Source organism: Tiliqua scincoides, chromosome 4 (assembly GCF_035046505.1).
Source record: "Tiliqua scincoides isolate rTilSci1 chromosome 4, rTilSci1.hap2, whole genome shotgun sequence".
Classification (NCBI taxonomy): domain Eukaryota; kingdom Metazoa; phylum Chordata; class Lepidosauria; order Squamata; family Scincidae; genus Tiliqua; species Tiliqua scincoides.
Genome location: NC_089824.1, coordinates 41,621,644 through 41,636,433, shown reverse-complemented (window position 1 = coordinate 41,636,433; position 14,790 = coordinate 41,621,644). Strand labels below are relative to the sequence as shown.

General features: G+C 44.7%; 2 protein-coding genes across 4 annotated transcripts in view; one reads left to right on the top strand and one right to left on the bottom strand.

Moving 5' to 3' along the window:
- Positions 1-2,145: 2,145 nt before the first annotated feature.
- On the bottom strand, positions 2,146-6,551 carry RNF4 (ring finger protein 4). Its single transcript, XM_066625019.1, has 2 exons — positions 6,476-6,551; positions 2,146-5,459 (listed from the first exon to the last, which is right to left on the bottom strand). Exon 2 carries the CDS (start codon positions 5,408-5,410, stop codon positions 4,565-4,567), a length of 846 nt encoding a protein of 281 aa, XP_066481116.1. The 5' UTR covers positions 5,411-5,459; positions 6,476-6,551; the 3' UTR covers positions 2,146-4,564.
- A 421-nt stretch (positions 6,552-6,972) lies between these two features.
- Positions 6,973-14,790, top strand: part of YTHDF3 (YTH N6-methyladenosine RNA binding protein F3) — a 30,149-nt gene continuing 22,331 nt past the window's right edge. Inside the window, exons 1-2 of one of the 3 annotated variants that reach the window (XM_066625251.1) lie at positions 7,102-7,207; positions 10,608-10,632. In XM_066625251.1, the coding sequence (XP_066481348.1) occupies positions 7,184-7,207; positions 10,608-10,632 (49 nt within the window). In that variant the 5' untranslated portion in view covers positions 7,102-7,183. Of the gene's footprint in view, positions 7,208-10,607; positions 10,633-14,790 lie in introns of those variants that run through there. The other 2 variants (XM_066625253.1, XM_066625252.1) reach the window with 2 other exon arrangements.

The window sequence follows — 14,790 nt, the reverse complement described above, 5'->3', positions numbered from 1 at the left end:
CTGCTGCTTTGAAAGTCAAATACTGCCCTCTAGTATCAAAGGACCAACCTGCATGGTATGACTAATTTTAAGTGGCTAAGGGCCCAATCCTATTCAACTTCCCAGCCCTCACGTAGCCCTGCCAATGGGCATTTACTACATCTTGTGGTGGTGGGGAGTCAGTCATGGACACCTCCTGAAAGCAAGAGAACAAATGTTCTCTTACCTCAGCTGAATTAGTGCGGAAAGCTGCCTTGAGAACCCTTAAATGGGGTGGAAAGGTAGGGTATATTTCAATCAATCAATCAATCAATCAATCAATCAATCAATCAATCAATCAAGGTTGGACCCAAAGTCACATTCATTCCCTAGCTAACAAGTTCATAGATTAGTTTTCAGGATGTTGTAATGTTCAGAATGTTGTATTTATTGCTCTTGGGGTTATGTTCCCAAGCCTACAACATGACCACTGAAGGGAAAAAACACCAAATTTATGTTTTAAAAGTCATCCAAGGGAACCTTAGAAAGCTCTTTTTCGATCAGGGTTACAAGAAGGTGAATGAATTGAGGGGAATATCCACGTAGAAGACAGTTGATGTTGATAGAATAGATACTATTTTGAGAAACTGCACTGAGTAATTCAAATTCATTTCTGTAGATTTGTTTTTGTTATTCATATACATCACACAGAATTGATGTATGAATAGTGCAGTTCTAGGCATGTTTACTCAGCAGTCACATTATGTTCAATGGGGTTTACTTCCACTTCCATATTCATAGGATTTCAGTCTATGCCAATATAAATATTTGAACTGTTACTGGATTTGGTTATGCTACTACTGAAGAGGAATTATTTTTCTAAGAACAGGCCTATCGCTTATAAATGCCTATTCAGAATGAAACAGGTAGGAGGAAGGGCATCCATTTGGACACTGGAGTTTGATTTCTTTTTTTTACCTGACTGGTTAAAGTTCTTTCTGGTCACAATGCTATTCTAATATTCATTTACCTTAACTGGATGGACAAATAGAGCTATTCTTCTATCCATATCATTTTGACAAGATTAGAAAGACTGCATTAATAAAACTACAATCCAATACACTTAAATCTCATTAAATAGGGCTTATATCTCTACTGTACCTGGTGCACACCAATCAGCTGGTCTTTTTGCTGAGTCATGATCTGCTCTTTCCCTTACTAAGACATGTACACTCTACTCCCAAATGTCTGGCAGGTATCCAAATAATGGTTTGTTACCTATACCCTTGGCACAGCTCATAGCTTGGCAGCTCATCAGAAAATGGCCACCTGGAGGGCAATTCCCTTTTGCTCAAAGGGCAGTAAACCCCCTCCCCTATGCTTTCTCCTGACATCTCTAAATTGCCAGCTTATTTTACTGGGAAAGGTAATCTCTAACCATCCATGCTAACTTCAAAAGGGGAACTTTAACACTCACCCATTACCCATTTCAGAGGAAGAGAATTTCCACTTCAGTGTCCCCTTCCCCACATCCAACATCCACCTTTCACTTACCCAGAGAGCAATGTGGCAGAGAAGGAAAGCACCAACTCCATTACAAAAAATAATATGTTATAATAATAATAATGTTGGCAACCTTCAGTCTCGAAAGACTATGGTATCGCGCTCTGAATGGTGGTTCTGGAACAGCGTCTAGTGTGGCTGAAAAGACCGATTCGGGAGTAACAATCCCTTCCACACCGGGAGCAAGTGCAGTCTGTCCCTGGTCTGTCTCCCTGGTTATGGACCTTCCTTCTTTGCCTCTTTGCCTCAGACTGTTGGCCAAGTGTCTCTTCAAACTGGGAAAGGCCATGCTGCACAGCCTGCCTCCAAGCGGGCTGCTCAGAGGCCAGGGTTTCCCACTTGTTGAGGTCCACTCCTAAGGCCTTCAGATTACAAAAAATATTCTATTACTTTTTAATTGACTTACTGATGCAAGTAGAAGCAAGGGAACCCATAATAGTTGATCACTAACTGGTCCAAAAACTCTTTGTACTCATAGTCAAGTACAAATTTGGACTCCCTGATTTGAGTCTCACCTTTGCAAGAGTATCCTACAACTGCTAAGCACTGTCATTACTATTAGATCTCTCAGGTTTTTTACCCAAGATCGTTAGGAGTGGGAAAGAATACCAAGTCCACAAAAGCTTAATTTGCAGTAAATTTTATTTGCCTAATTAAGATTCCAGAAAGCAAATCTGATATACACACATGAATACATTTAAATTAAAAAACATGAACTATACACATTTACAAATGGAAAATACAGGCAATATAAGATTTAACCATTCGTCCTTTGAACCATGCACCCTCTTACTAAGCCAATATCACTTACCCTGAAAACAAATTCCAAGTGCTTGAGATTTTTGTTGAAGATGTAGATAATGTATGCTATTTAAAAGTTAGCACTACAAACTGCATGCTTGACAGTCAGAAGACCTCTCAAACTTTAGCGAAGCTTTTCAGAAGTATTTGAAAACAAATACCGCTAAACAAATACTACTGAAAAAAACAGTTTCATGAACTAAACCGTACGACCTTCTTTAGACTAGAAGAGTACATTGATATTCATTTCCTTAAAATTCCTATAATTTAGCGCTACTTCTCCAAGACAGCTACTTGCTTTATCAATATTGTTTGGTGCTTAAAAAAGATTAGATATATTAAGTGGATGTTTGCATTCATTCATTTCTAAATGACTCTATCTGGGATGGGTTTTACCATTTATTAGGAGAGGGTTATCAAAATTTTAAACTAAATTATTCATTTTTTTTAACCCAAAGTTGCCCCTAGTCTGAGAGAGAAGTAAAAAGTTGCCCATGTAGTAGTTCTAAAATTCCAATATAATACAATTGTGTTTACATGTCTTCTCAGTATCACAGGAATTGCACATCATTCAGTGGATCCCCAACAACTGGGAATTGCATCTAAATGACCCCAACTACATGGGCGGGTCACTGATTATCCCTTGAGATGAAATCTCCAAATAGAACAGTTCATAGCTAAGGAGCTCCCATAAAAGTGAAGGAACATTTGAATGGTTCTTACATCTGTCAAAAGTTAAATAAAAATATTTGTATTTTATTCTACCATATCCAAACAGAGGCTTCTACAGCTCACCCCATAAGTCTTCTAATAAATTAATGTTGGGCAAATATTCTATTGAAGTTCTCCTTTTAACACCATTCACAGCAGTAACAGAATTGTTACTATTTGAGTTTGTATTATTTTAAAATGCAGTATTAACACAAACACTTCAATATTAACGCAGTCATCATAGTTGTATCATGCATGGATCAACTTGTTGCATACTAGGATAGTTAACTTTTTCCTTCTGCCTGTTTTTTAGAATATTACTAAGAGGACATTTGCATAACCAGTGAAGTTGGTGTAGCCTGTGCAGGTCACTTCCGACTGCAGAAAAAAGTAGTGATCTATTACAAGGAAGCTTCCAGTTATGAACTACAGAACACAAGCATGGGTCTATGTTCTGAACTTGTGGCTACAACCCAAGCCAAATTGTGCTAAATATGGGAGAAATGTTCAAGTATTAAATTTCATACTGTACAGTTTTGAACATCTTTAAGTGGCAAAGCAGGGCAGCAACTACTTTGGGCCTTTTAATTATTTTTAAAATACGCTTATTAGGAGAACAAGAAATGCAACTGATGACACACTTAAGAGTGTAATCCTGTGTCTGCTTACTTAGAAGTAAGTTCTGCCATCTTCAACAGGGATTACCATTCAGTAAGCATGTTTAGGATTGCATGCCTGTGTTTTGGGCATGCCCGTATAGCCATTTCACATTCTATCCTTAATATTTAAAAGGACCAAGACAGCACCTTACAATAGCCCAACTTCACTTTTCTTCTTCTTTTTTTAAATGAGAGAATTGGGGTGTGTGGGTGAGCTTCAAGTTACAGACGAGTAAACAGTGTACATGCCAATTTGTTTGCAGTGGAATATAGCTGTAAGGAGTCAAGTATTTTCTACAACAGTCTTGGTGTACTGAGCTGATTAAAAAGATGCATGTATGGCTACACACTTCAGTTCCCGTGGAAATGCAATGGTTTTCACAACAAGGGAAGCCTGCCATGGAATAACAGATAGTGATTGGATTCAATTCTTATAGCAAACTAAACAAGGTAGTACATTTTCTAGTTGCTTGCCACTTTTACTGACATCATTGTCATGATTACTCCAAAGTCTTGAACAAACAAAAGCACATTCATACTCTTCTTCTTTCTTTAAAGTAGCAAAAACATTCTGCATAAGTTTCATTCACGTGTGGCAGAAATGTGGCAGAGTAACAGCTTTTGGGACAGGACATCCAGTTCTTTGAATGTTCATTGGTCTAGATGCACCATAAAGCCAACTTGCTGGTATGAACCACACCATAAAAGCAAATTTAGACAGGACAGGTACTTAAAAAGGAAAATTAAAGAATCCACAAATCAACTGTCAAATCTGGGCATAAATATGATATGTAATCCCTTGTTTGCAGAAGTAGAAGTTTATGATGCATCCACAAAAGTTCACTGTAAATTTCTAACAAGATTATTAAATTCTATATATAAATTGGATGATACTGTTTATAACCAAGTTTCTTTCTACAAGTTGGACAAGAGTTAACATTTCTTAGAGAATCACGGAGGCACTGACTACAGAAGACATGACCACACTTTGTTGATACAATGAGTCGTCCACTCTGCACAATCTCCGAATAGCCATCCATGCAGATTGGACAACTCACAGTTCCTGAACGTCTTGAACTTGCAATTCCATCTTCTAATAATTCCAATTCTCTGGGCAATGTACTAGTCAACACCACATCATTATCTCTTGGTTCATCATCGTCGCTACTTAATACACAGCTGTCAGGTAGAAGCTGGCTTCTTGATTCTCGGTTTCGCCGTTGCTGAATGTTCTCTTCAACAATCACCACGGAATCATTGTGTGTCAGATCAACAACTACTGGTTCTGAAGACTCACAGGTGAGGTCAACTACTTCTTCACAAGCATTTTCCTCAAGGTCAATTGGCTCTACTTGTGAAGCTATTTCTGCAGCTGAAGTAGCCAATCTACTTTGTTTGCGAGTTTGTCTAGAATTAATTGTTCCTCCACAACGTTTTTTTTTAACCTCGGCATTCTCCGTTCTTTCACTAGAAGTCAAGGGAGAAGCTGCTACCAGGAGATCATTCCCAGTGCTAGGAGAAGGAGTGGCAGCAGCTGTTTGCAAAGAGAATACTACAGAGGAAGTGGATGGGGAAGAGGAGGAAGAGGGGATAGTGGCTGAGGAAACAGACCCTGCAGTCTTTATTTCCAGGGCACTGACTGGGCTTGATGGGCCAAGATGACCCTTCTTATTCTTCCTGCGCTTGGTACCATTGCGCTTGGCATCAGTTGGGCTCATGGTACGTGGAGGCAGGAATAGGGAAGCTCCCAATCAATCTGGTGGTCTTCTAGGAATAAGATAAACAAGTGAAGGATCTTGACACATAAATACAAGTACCCCTGAGAGACTGCCTGGGACAATGGTCTTCAACCTTTCTTGTGTCACTGCCTGCCTGCCTAAACAAAATAAATAAATCTAGGGACCCACAACTGATCCCAGCCCCTCTTGGGACTGATCTGCCCACCCTCTGCCCTTGTCACCACCCTGCCTCTTATGTCTTCACAACAACTCTGCGAGGTAGCAGCCTGAGCAGTCAGCCTTAAGAACAGGGCAAGAGAGCAAGAAGAGGCTATGCAGGATTATATCAAGAACTCTGTTCAGTACCGTTAGTGGGTTGGATCCAAGTTTTCTCTTGCACAGGCTTTGAAACTGAAATGTCGCTGCAACCCCCCCCCCCCAAAATGAGGCTTCACCACCCCATTGGGGTCACGACCCTCAGGTTGAAGACTACTGGCCTACAACCTTCCAAGAGGCTGCCATGCTGTCCACATTTTCCTGGGAGTAAAGGCCATTGACTGCAATTGACTTACTTCTGAGTAGACAGGCTCTGAGCACAAAAACAGGACGCCTCCCTCCACACTTCCTGTTTCTACTTATAAGGCTACAGAGCTGCTCAGGACATGCCTCCCCACCCACAACCCTCCTCACTGCTAAGTTCCCTCCCTTCCTCCCCCCCACAGGCCTGCTTAAGGAAGACCACCTCAGAGCTGCGCAGAGACCAGGAAGGGCCGGCTGGGGGTGACTGCAGCCTGAACAGGAAGCAGCCTCGCGACGACTCAGGCTGCCACCCTCCACACCTACCTGGGAGCAAGCCCCATTGACTGCAGTGGGACTTACTTCTGAGTAGACACGCAAGGCTTGGCTCTCACACCCCTCCCCCACGCCGGCTCCCACCACGACACAGGCCGCCTTGACCCCCCTTCCCAGCATCGGCTAGGGCCTCAGAGGGGCCGCGTCCCCTCCACAGGCCCTCCTCTATGCCACGGCTAGAGCGGCTTCCCTCAGCCAGCGAGACCCACGTACCTCCTCGCCCCCTACACGCTCCCACCAGCTCCCTCAGCACTCCAGCTCTCGGAGGGGGACGTCACTTCCGCCTCCACCCTACCACGGCCACAGCTCCAGCCCCGCATGCGCAAACGCACGTTCACTCGCTTGCTCGCGCTCAACACCTGCTGCGCATGCGCAAACGTACACGCGCGCGCAACGAACACTCGCTCAAACGCGCGCGCGTAAGAGAACACTCACTTCCACACGCACGCGCGCAGCTGCAGGTGCGCAGGCGCAAACAAATGCGCGCTCACAGACACGCGCGCGCTAAGCTTTAGACGCGCATGGGCAAACGCAAACGGTCTTTGCGGCTCCTATCCTATATAGGGGCACTAAAGGCGAGTTCGGGCTCGCACGCATGCGCGCTGCTGAGGGGAGCGGGGGGGGGTTGTTCCCACGTGACATGAGGCGGAAAAGGAAAAGCGACTGCGACGTCGGCAGCGGAGGAGGGGCGAAGAGCGGAAGGTCAGGGCGCCGCCAAGCGGAAGTGGGAGCCGGAGCGGGTCCGCCATTGTGGGGAAGCTGAGCCCGGAGTAGGGGAGGGAGGCGGAGCGGAGCGTCCGGCGGGTGGCTTGGAAGGCGCCGACAGGGAGCGTGCGGGCTGCGCAGACAATCAAGCGAGGGCGGCTCGAGGAGGCGGCGGGGCCGAGCGGAGCTGGGTGGGGATCGCGCTCCCCGTGAAGAATGTCAGCCACCAGCGTCGACCAGGTACGGCCGGGCCGGTGGGGGAGCGGCCGGCCTCCCCTTCCCCCGCCTCCCCTCCGCAGGGTATAGCGGGAAGCCGCGCCGCTACCTGCGAGGCCGCCGGCTCCTCCCCTGCGCCCAGCACCGCCCCCTCGCAGGCCTGGAGGCCGCTCGCCCCGGCTCCAGGCCTCCGCCAGGCGCCCGCCCCTCCGCCGCCTCCCTCCGCAGGCGGGCCGCGCTCCCGCTCCCTTCCCGCCTCGGTCCCCTATCGGGGAGCGCGCCTGAGGCCTCGGTCTCCGCCTCTTCTCCCTGGCGGCGCTCTTCGTGTGGGCTTTTGGGCACCGGGTGGGGGTTTGGGCAGCGGGTGCCCTTCTCCGCGATCGGCCTTCCGCAGCCTTCCTGCCCCGTTCCCCGCCCGGTGGGTCTGTCTCGTGGCTGCAAACCACTCTTCGGCGCGGCTGCTCGCATACTTCCTTGGGAGCAGCCCCGCTGGGCTCGCTGGGCCTGGCTTCTGAGCAGGCGGGCTCCGGGCTGGGGGTGGGGGGATCATGCGGTTTCTCCCACCCCAATTTCTTAGCAAGCGTTTTCCTGTCCTGATCCTCAGTAAGTATCTCCCTGGTCCTGATCCCCACAGCCTGACCTTTCCGGGCTTGGCGCTGCTCTTCTTCCCGTGTACACCAGCCTTGGGGTGTGCTACCCCCATGGTACTCAGAAAAGAATTGAGTAATGGTGGGGAAAAGCAGGTCTCTTGGCATGCCTTGCGGGGCTAACACGGGGGGGGGTACAAGGTTTTGGAGTGCGCTGCCAAGGGGTATGCAAGTGGAAAAACTTTGGGAGCTGCTGGTTTAGCCAAAGGCTAGCAATCAAGGTCTCTAATGCAGGGGTCTCCAGACTGCAGCCCCAGGTGCAGGGTGACCAGATATAATGGAGGACAGAGTGCCTATTCCAGGGTGGGCAAACCCTGGGTCTCAGGGGAGCCCCAAGTCTCCAGTGAGCTTCTGGCCCATTGGAGACTGTTGGAGCCAGCGTTGGCCCATGGCTGCCAGTCACAACCACCAGACGCAAGCTGGGGGCCAAGTTAGAGCAAGGCCTTTTATAGTCTCCATGTGTTTTCTGCTTTATCCTTGGCATTATTATTAACCCCAGCCCACTCCTGTGAGCAACTTATGTCTCCATGTGTTTCTGGCTTGGTTTGTCTGTTTTCACTGTGCAAGAGGAGCGTGGCAAAGAATTCATAGTTCTCATGTGGTTTTACATATCTCTGTTATAATTCTTGTGTATTATAAATAAACTCAGTAATATTTATTCATATAACTTCTGTCTCTAATATATTCCTTTATGTAAATTTATTCAGATTTGATATGTAAATTCATTCTCCCCCCCCTGCCCCTGACACAGTGTCAGAGAGATTATGTGGCCCTCCTACCAAAATGTTTGCCCACCCTGGCCTATACCTTTAACCATTGTATAGAAGGGGGAATTCCAAGATTCCCTCTTCTATATAATGGTTAAGGGTATAGGCACTCTGTCCTCCATTGTATCTGGTCACCCTTCCTGGGGGCCATATCTGCCAGAAGATTTTATTGAACTCTCAGCAACTTGTCTTTTTTGTCAGAGCATTTGCTAATGTTTGGCATTTTTACTCATTATGTATCATTTCTCAGTTTAAACATGGTATTATTTCTTTGTAATTGTCACATTTCTTTATTGTCCTGAATCATATCAAGCTGCTTATATAAAAGAATCAAAGTAAAACTTACCTAATCATTTAAATTCATTTTTAGATTGTGAGCCCTATTGGGACAGGGAGCCATTAGTTATTTGATTTTTCTCTGTAAACCGCTTTGTGAACTTTTTGTTGAAAAGCGGTATATAAATAATATTAATAATAATAATAATAAATTTCATTCGTTCATAAAACTGACTTTTTTCCGCCTGTGAAAATGTATGAAATATACAATGTGTCTATGTTGTGGTCCTCATACTGAAAAGTTTTGGGGACCCTTGCTCTGATGAATGCCATGCTGAACCAAATCCATAGCTTTTGTGTTATCCAAGTTTTACCCTCTCTTAGTACAATTTCTTTTTGAAATTCAGTGTGTCGCTTTTAAATTTGTGGTTACTACCTGTCCAAAGGTAGACCAGTGCAGATTATTTTTAAGTTTTATTAGGATTTAGGTAATGTGAAAAAACTAAAGAGAGAACATAGCATGCAAATAACTGGATTATTTATTTGAGGATGGGGGAATTAACTTGGGCTGTAGATCCTAAACATACTTTCCTAGAGTCAGATCCATGCAACTCAATAGGTCTTACTTCTGAGTTTGTGCACATAGGATTGTGTTTCTAAAAATTATTTTATTTGAGTGTTGTTATTTAGTTCTTATGGTGACTAGTTGGTCTTTCAGTGGTTCTGACTGTATTCAAAATGGAAGTGTACTTTGTTTTCTTGTGCATTTATGTAACAATATGTAGTTGACAGTGTAAGCCTATATATACATATATATCTACTTAGAAATCGTATTGAGTTCAATAGACTTATTCCCATGTAAGCATGTTGGGAGTGCATCCTGAGTACCTTATTGGTACTCTGCTCAATTTTCTCTCTATAATAATGTCTTGTTTTACAAGCAACTTTCTCTAATTGAGGGGATGTTATTTCTTAAATGTGTTTTGAGTGATTAGAGGCTATGGTACTCTAAGTGTCAGCTGAAAAAATCTCACATGATGCTAACAGCCTTAGGCTGCCAAGCATAAGATACTGTATAGTCTCTGGTTTCTTTTATATTTCTCACAGATAAAATGTAGGTAGGGGGGCAATTCTATGCATACTTTTCTGGGAGAAACTAAGTTCCAGTGAACGCAGTGGGACTTATTTTTGTGTACACTTACACAGGATTGCCTTGTAAGTGCTTTTTCATTCGCTTAATAGAAATGACATTCCAAGCAGTGTATTTTAACTCACTTAGAACTTATTGATCATGCAGAACTCCAGTCTCATTGTTTCCGGTTGGTAAAATAGTTTAACGTCTCGATGTACAGTCGCCCCTCATTTTACATGCAGTTGACTTAACACAAATTCAACTTTAAACTTTTGGCAAACCCCTCTCCCCCCCACAGAGAAACAGTTTAAACAGTGATGCTGATTCCACTTATTAAATCCATGCCTGAGATCTGAGAATGGAGCTGCTGCTCCCTGAGTTAGTCTCAGTTCTTGTCTATGTCTTGTAATTTTTACCTTTTTTTTCTTATGTAAGGAAATTTTCAAAGTAATTTTGAGCATATGTGATTTTTAGCTCTGTGCACTGACTGTAACCTTCATGTATGATGAGGGGTAAACGTAAATCATACTTAGTTGATCTCTGAGATGGTTTTAATGTTTGATTCCTCTAATATTTATTTTCTTCTGCTTTGTTACTAACAGAGACCTAAAGGACAGGGAAATAAAGGTAAGTTGCTTAGTTTGTGTTTATTGTCCCAGTGGCTATCCTTGAGTGCACAGTTCTGGAACTGTAACAGTTGGTGACAGTGTAGTTCTCTGACACCTTATACTGGTATAGTCATTACTTTTATTAGGCTGATCCAGTGTAAGTAGGCAGTAATTCATTTTTATGTGCTTCTAAAGTAGAATTTCCCAACACTTTAGCATGTTATAACATTGTTAATATCTTGATCTTGCTGAGTAAACTGAATGCCATGGGTAATCTTTTGTTAGCTATCTCCCAATGGAAATCATGTTGGTCTTGCATCTGGAGTACCTTTAAAATTTAAGTAGACTTTCTAATAAGATCAATATTCAAGTCTAAATAGTTTTGACAGCCTTTGATTTGTCTCTTATTCAAATGGTTTTCTGTTTGAAAATTCAGTAATGGAGCTTTCTTTGGGAATTTTCTACATATCCAGCTGCTCCTACTTTGTATTTCTTTGTGGTTGTTAGGCTCTGATTTTTTTCATATTATACCTGTGATTATGAGCTGTATATGGGTTGCCTTCTAGATTAGATCTGATGAAGGTGTTTTCCAGACCGTGGCTTGGGAGCTGATTGTTGATGGGTGGTAAAACTGTCAAGTTGATAGCTGACAAGAAAAGTACATTGAGCTCTATGGAAAGCATGTCTTTACTTGTGAGTAAGTGAATGTGCCTCAGTCCATTTCAAAGGGCAGGCCAAGAAGAATGCAGCACCACCAGAATGGTCCGAATGGGATAAACACAGCCTCAAAAAAAAAAAAAAAAGCACTATAGAAGGAAGTTCCATCTCCCAGCAGACAATGTATTGAGCCCTATGGGAAGCAAAATTGAACCATACAAGCATGTAGGCAAATGTGCCTTGATTGCTGTTGAAGACCAGGCAAAGGAAAATGCAAGAACAGTAGAATTGTTGCAACCTGATGAACCTGAGCTCAGCTAACACTCCAGAAGGCAGCCCCCCTTCCCCACCATAGTAAAAGAGATAAAAAACAGATGCTTGTGCAGCTGGTAAAGTGAAACCTTTTTTGAGTCTTGTAAAGCTAAATCTGTTCCAATAGTGTCATTTTAAAAAGTTGTTCCCAGTGCTAAAAGGTTTGGGAACCACTGCTCTATAATGTGGTAAAGGAAGTTCTATGAAGTGGGAGGACCCTTGCATCCAGCACCAAGAGTTATATGTTTAGTTTCCTGTGTGGATTTGGGCTTTTCATGCACATGCCCGCTATGCAGTGGTTACACTGGCGAGTCAAGGAGGGCAAATACCCCAGGGTGTCACATCTGCAGGGATGGCGCCCTCCTCCTGCCTTCCTCAGCCCCTATATGGAGGCCTTTGGAGGGTCAGGGAGGCCACATGTGGCCTCCCCAGCCCTTCTAAGGCCTCTGGGGAATCTTCAAACCATACCTCTGGTTTTCATCCTAAAACCGGAAGTGGCGTTTTAGGCCCTTGGAAGGCCTTTTGAGGGCTGGGGAGGCCCTGGGAGGCTTCCCCGGCCCTCCAAAGGCCTTCTATGGGCCTAAAATACCACTTCTGGTTTTAGGACGAAAATCAGAAGTGTGGTTTGAAGGCCTTCAGAGAAACAGGGAGGCTGTGTGCTGCCTCCTCCAACCCTCTGAAGGCCCCATGGGGGCAGGGCAGCATACTTCTCATGGGGGGGGGACATTCTGCAGACCTGCTCTAAGTGGCACAGGGGCCAGGCTAGCCATTCTGACAGTGCTTATAATTGGTTTGAGGACGACTACTTTTTTCAACAGCCCTTCGCTACAGCCAGTGATCAGACTTGTCCAAACTAATGTTGCCCACATTAGTTGCTGTGATAGTGTTTTGTTGCTAAATTAATTACTTGGTATCAAGTAATTCATGAAGCATATAACATCTTCCATTTGTGTGTGAAAAGGCTTAGCAGGAAGTATATGTAAACTGGCATAGTTGTGTAGGAATTGTTCTTCAGTTGACATAGTCAGTGTCTTAAATTTGTTTTGGGAACAGGAAAGAAGATCTGAACATGACAACTTGAATGCTTTTCAAACCATGATAAATGTAGTTCAAACAGGCTCCAATATCTCTTTCATTTGGAATACCCCTTGGTAATAAAAGATATCATACGGATGCTAAGTTGTAGTTATACAACAGTTATACAACAATGGGTGTCTGCTTTTAGACTTAGAGCCAACGTTCCAGCATAAGAACATAAGAACAGCCCCACTGGATCAGGCCATAGGCCCATCTAGTCCAGCTTCCTGTATCTCACAGCAGCCCCACCAAATGCCCCAGGGAGCACACCTGATAACTAGAGACGTGCATCCTGGTGCCCTCCCTTGCATCTGACATAGCCCATTTCTAAAATCAGGAGGTTGCACATACACATCATGGTTTGTACCCCGTAATGGATTTTTCCTCCAGAAATTTGTCCAATCCCCTTTTAAAGGCATCCAGGCCAGCTGCAGTCACCACATCCTGTGGCAAGGAGTTCCATAGACCAACCACACGCTGAGTTTTCTTTTGTCCTAACTCTCCCAACACTCAATTTTAGTGGATGTCTCTTGGTTTTGGTGTTGTGTGAGAGTGTAAAGAGCATCTCTCTATCCACTCTGTCCATCCCCTGCATAATTTTGTATGTTTCAATCATGTCCCCCCTCAGGCGTCTTTTTTCTAGGCTGAAGAGGCCCAAACGCCGTAGCCTTTCCTCATAAGGAAGGTGCCGCAGCCCAGCAATCATCTTAGTTGCCCTCTTTTGCACCTTTTCCATTTCCACTATGTCCTTTTTGAGATGTGGTGACCAGAACTGAACACAATACTCCAGGTGTGGCCTTACCATAGATTTGTACAACGGCATTATAATATTAGCTGTTTTGTTCTCAACACCTTTACTAATGATCCCAAGCATAGAGTTGACCTTCTTTACTGCCGCCGCACACTGGGTCGACAATTTCATCGACCTGTCCACCACCACCCCAAGTTCTCTCTCCTGATCTGTCACAGACAGCTCAGAACCCATTAGCCTATATGTGAAGTTTTGATTTTTCCCCCCTATGTGCATGACTTTACACTTACATTGAAACGCATCTGCCATTTTGCTGCCCATTCTGCCAGTTTGGAGAGATCCTTCTAGAGCTCCTCACAATCACTTCTGGTCTTCACCACTTGGAAAAGTTTGGTGTTGTCTGCAAACTTAGCCACCTCACTGCTTAACCCTGCATAAAAGCATTTGTACATGGAATGCCCTAGGATGGGCTGCTTATTAGCTCCTTTATCCTTGAATCCTCGCATTGTGCCAAACTGTCTTATCATATCCCATCGTGCTACCATTTCCAGTTTTTTCTCCTACTCTGTCTTTACCTTGTTGTTCTCTAACCTCCCCATCCTCGTCCCATAGGGATGAGGAGTCCTGAACCGGATGCCCCTCTGCTCCTGTCGGCTTTCCCCCAGGGATCAGTTTAAAAGCTGCTCTGTCACCTTTTTAATGTTATGCACCAGCAGTCTGGCTTCATTCTGGTTCAAGTGAAGCCCGTCCCTCTTGTACAGGCCCCACTTGTCCCAAAACGTTTCCCAGTGCCTAACTAATCTAAACCCTTCCTTCCTACATCACCGTCTGATCCACACATTGACACCCCTGATTTCCGCCTGCCTAGCTGGCCCTGCGCGTGGAACAGGTAGCACTTCAGAGAATGCTACCTTTGAGGTCCTGGCTTTCAGCTTCCTACCTAATAGCCTAAATTTGGCCTCCAGGACCTCCTGGCTACACTTGCCCATGTTGTTGGTGCCGACATGCACCACAATCGCTACCTCCTTCCCAGCACTATCTACCAGCTTGTCTAGACAAGAAGTGATGTTCGCAACCTTCACACCAGGCAGGCAAGTTGCCATGCGATCCTCACACCCGTTGCAAACCCCCCTATTTATGTTTTTAATAATCGAATCCCCCACTACAAAAAGCCCCTGATCCTTCAGCCGAGGAGTATCTTGAGTGCGTTCAGATACGGGCCCGTCCCCTGGAGAAGGGGTCCCCCCCTAGGGGATTGTTTCCCTCCTCTCCAGGATGATGTCCTCCAGCCCCGGGACTTCCCACCAAGGCAGCTGAGGAGCTGCACACCTGAGGTTGGGATGAAGCCTGATTGTTCCCGGAAGTCTCCCCATGGTCCTT

What these genes read in the sequence shown, in the direction of transcription:
- RNF4 (XM_066625019.1), bottom strand. Translation starts at nt 5,410, where the DNA reads ATGAGCCCAACTGATGCCAAGCGCAATGGTACCAAGCGCAGGAAGAAT.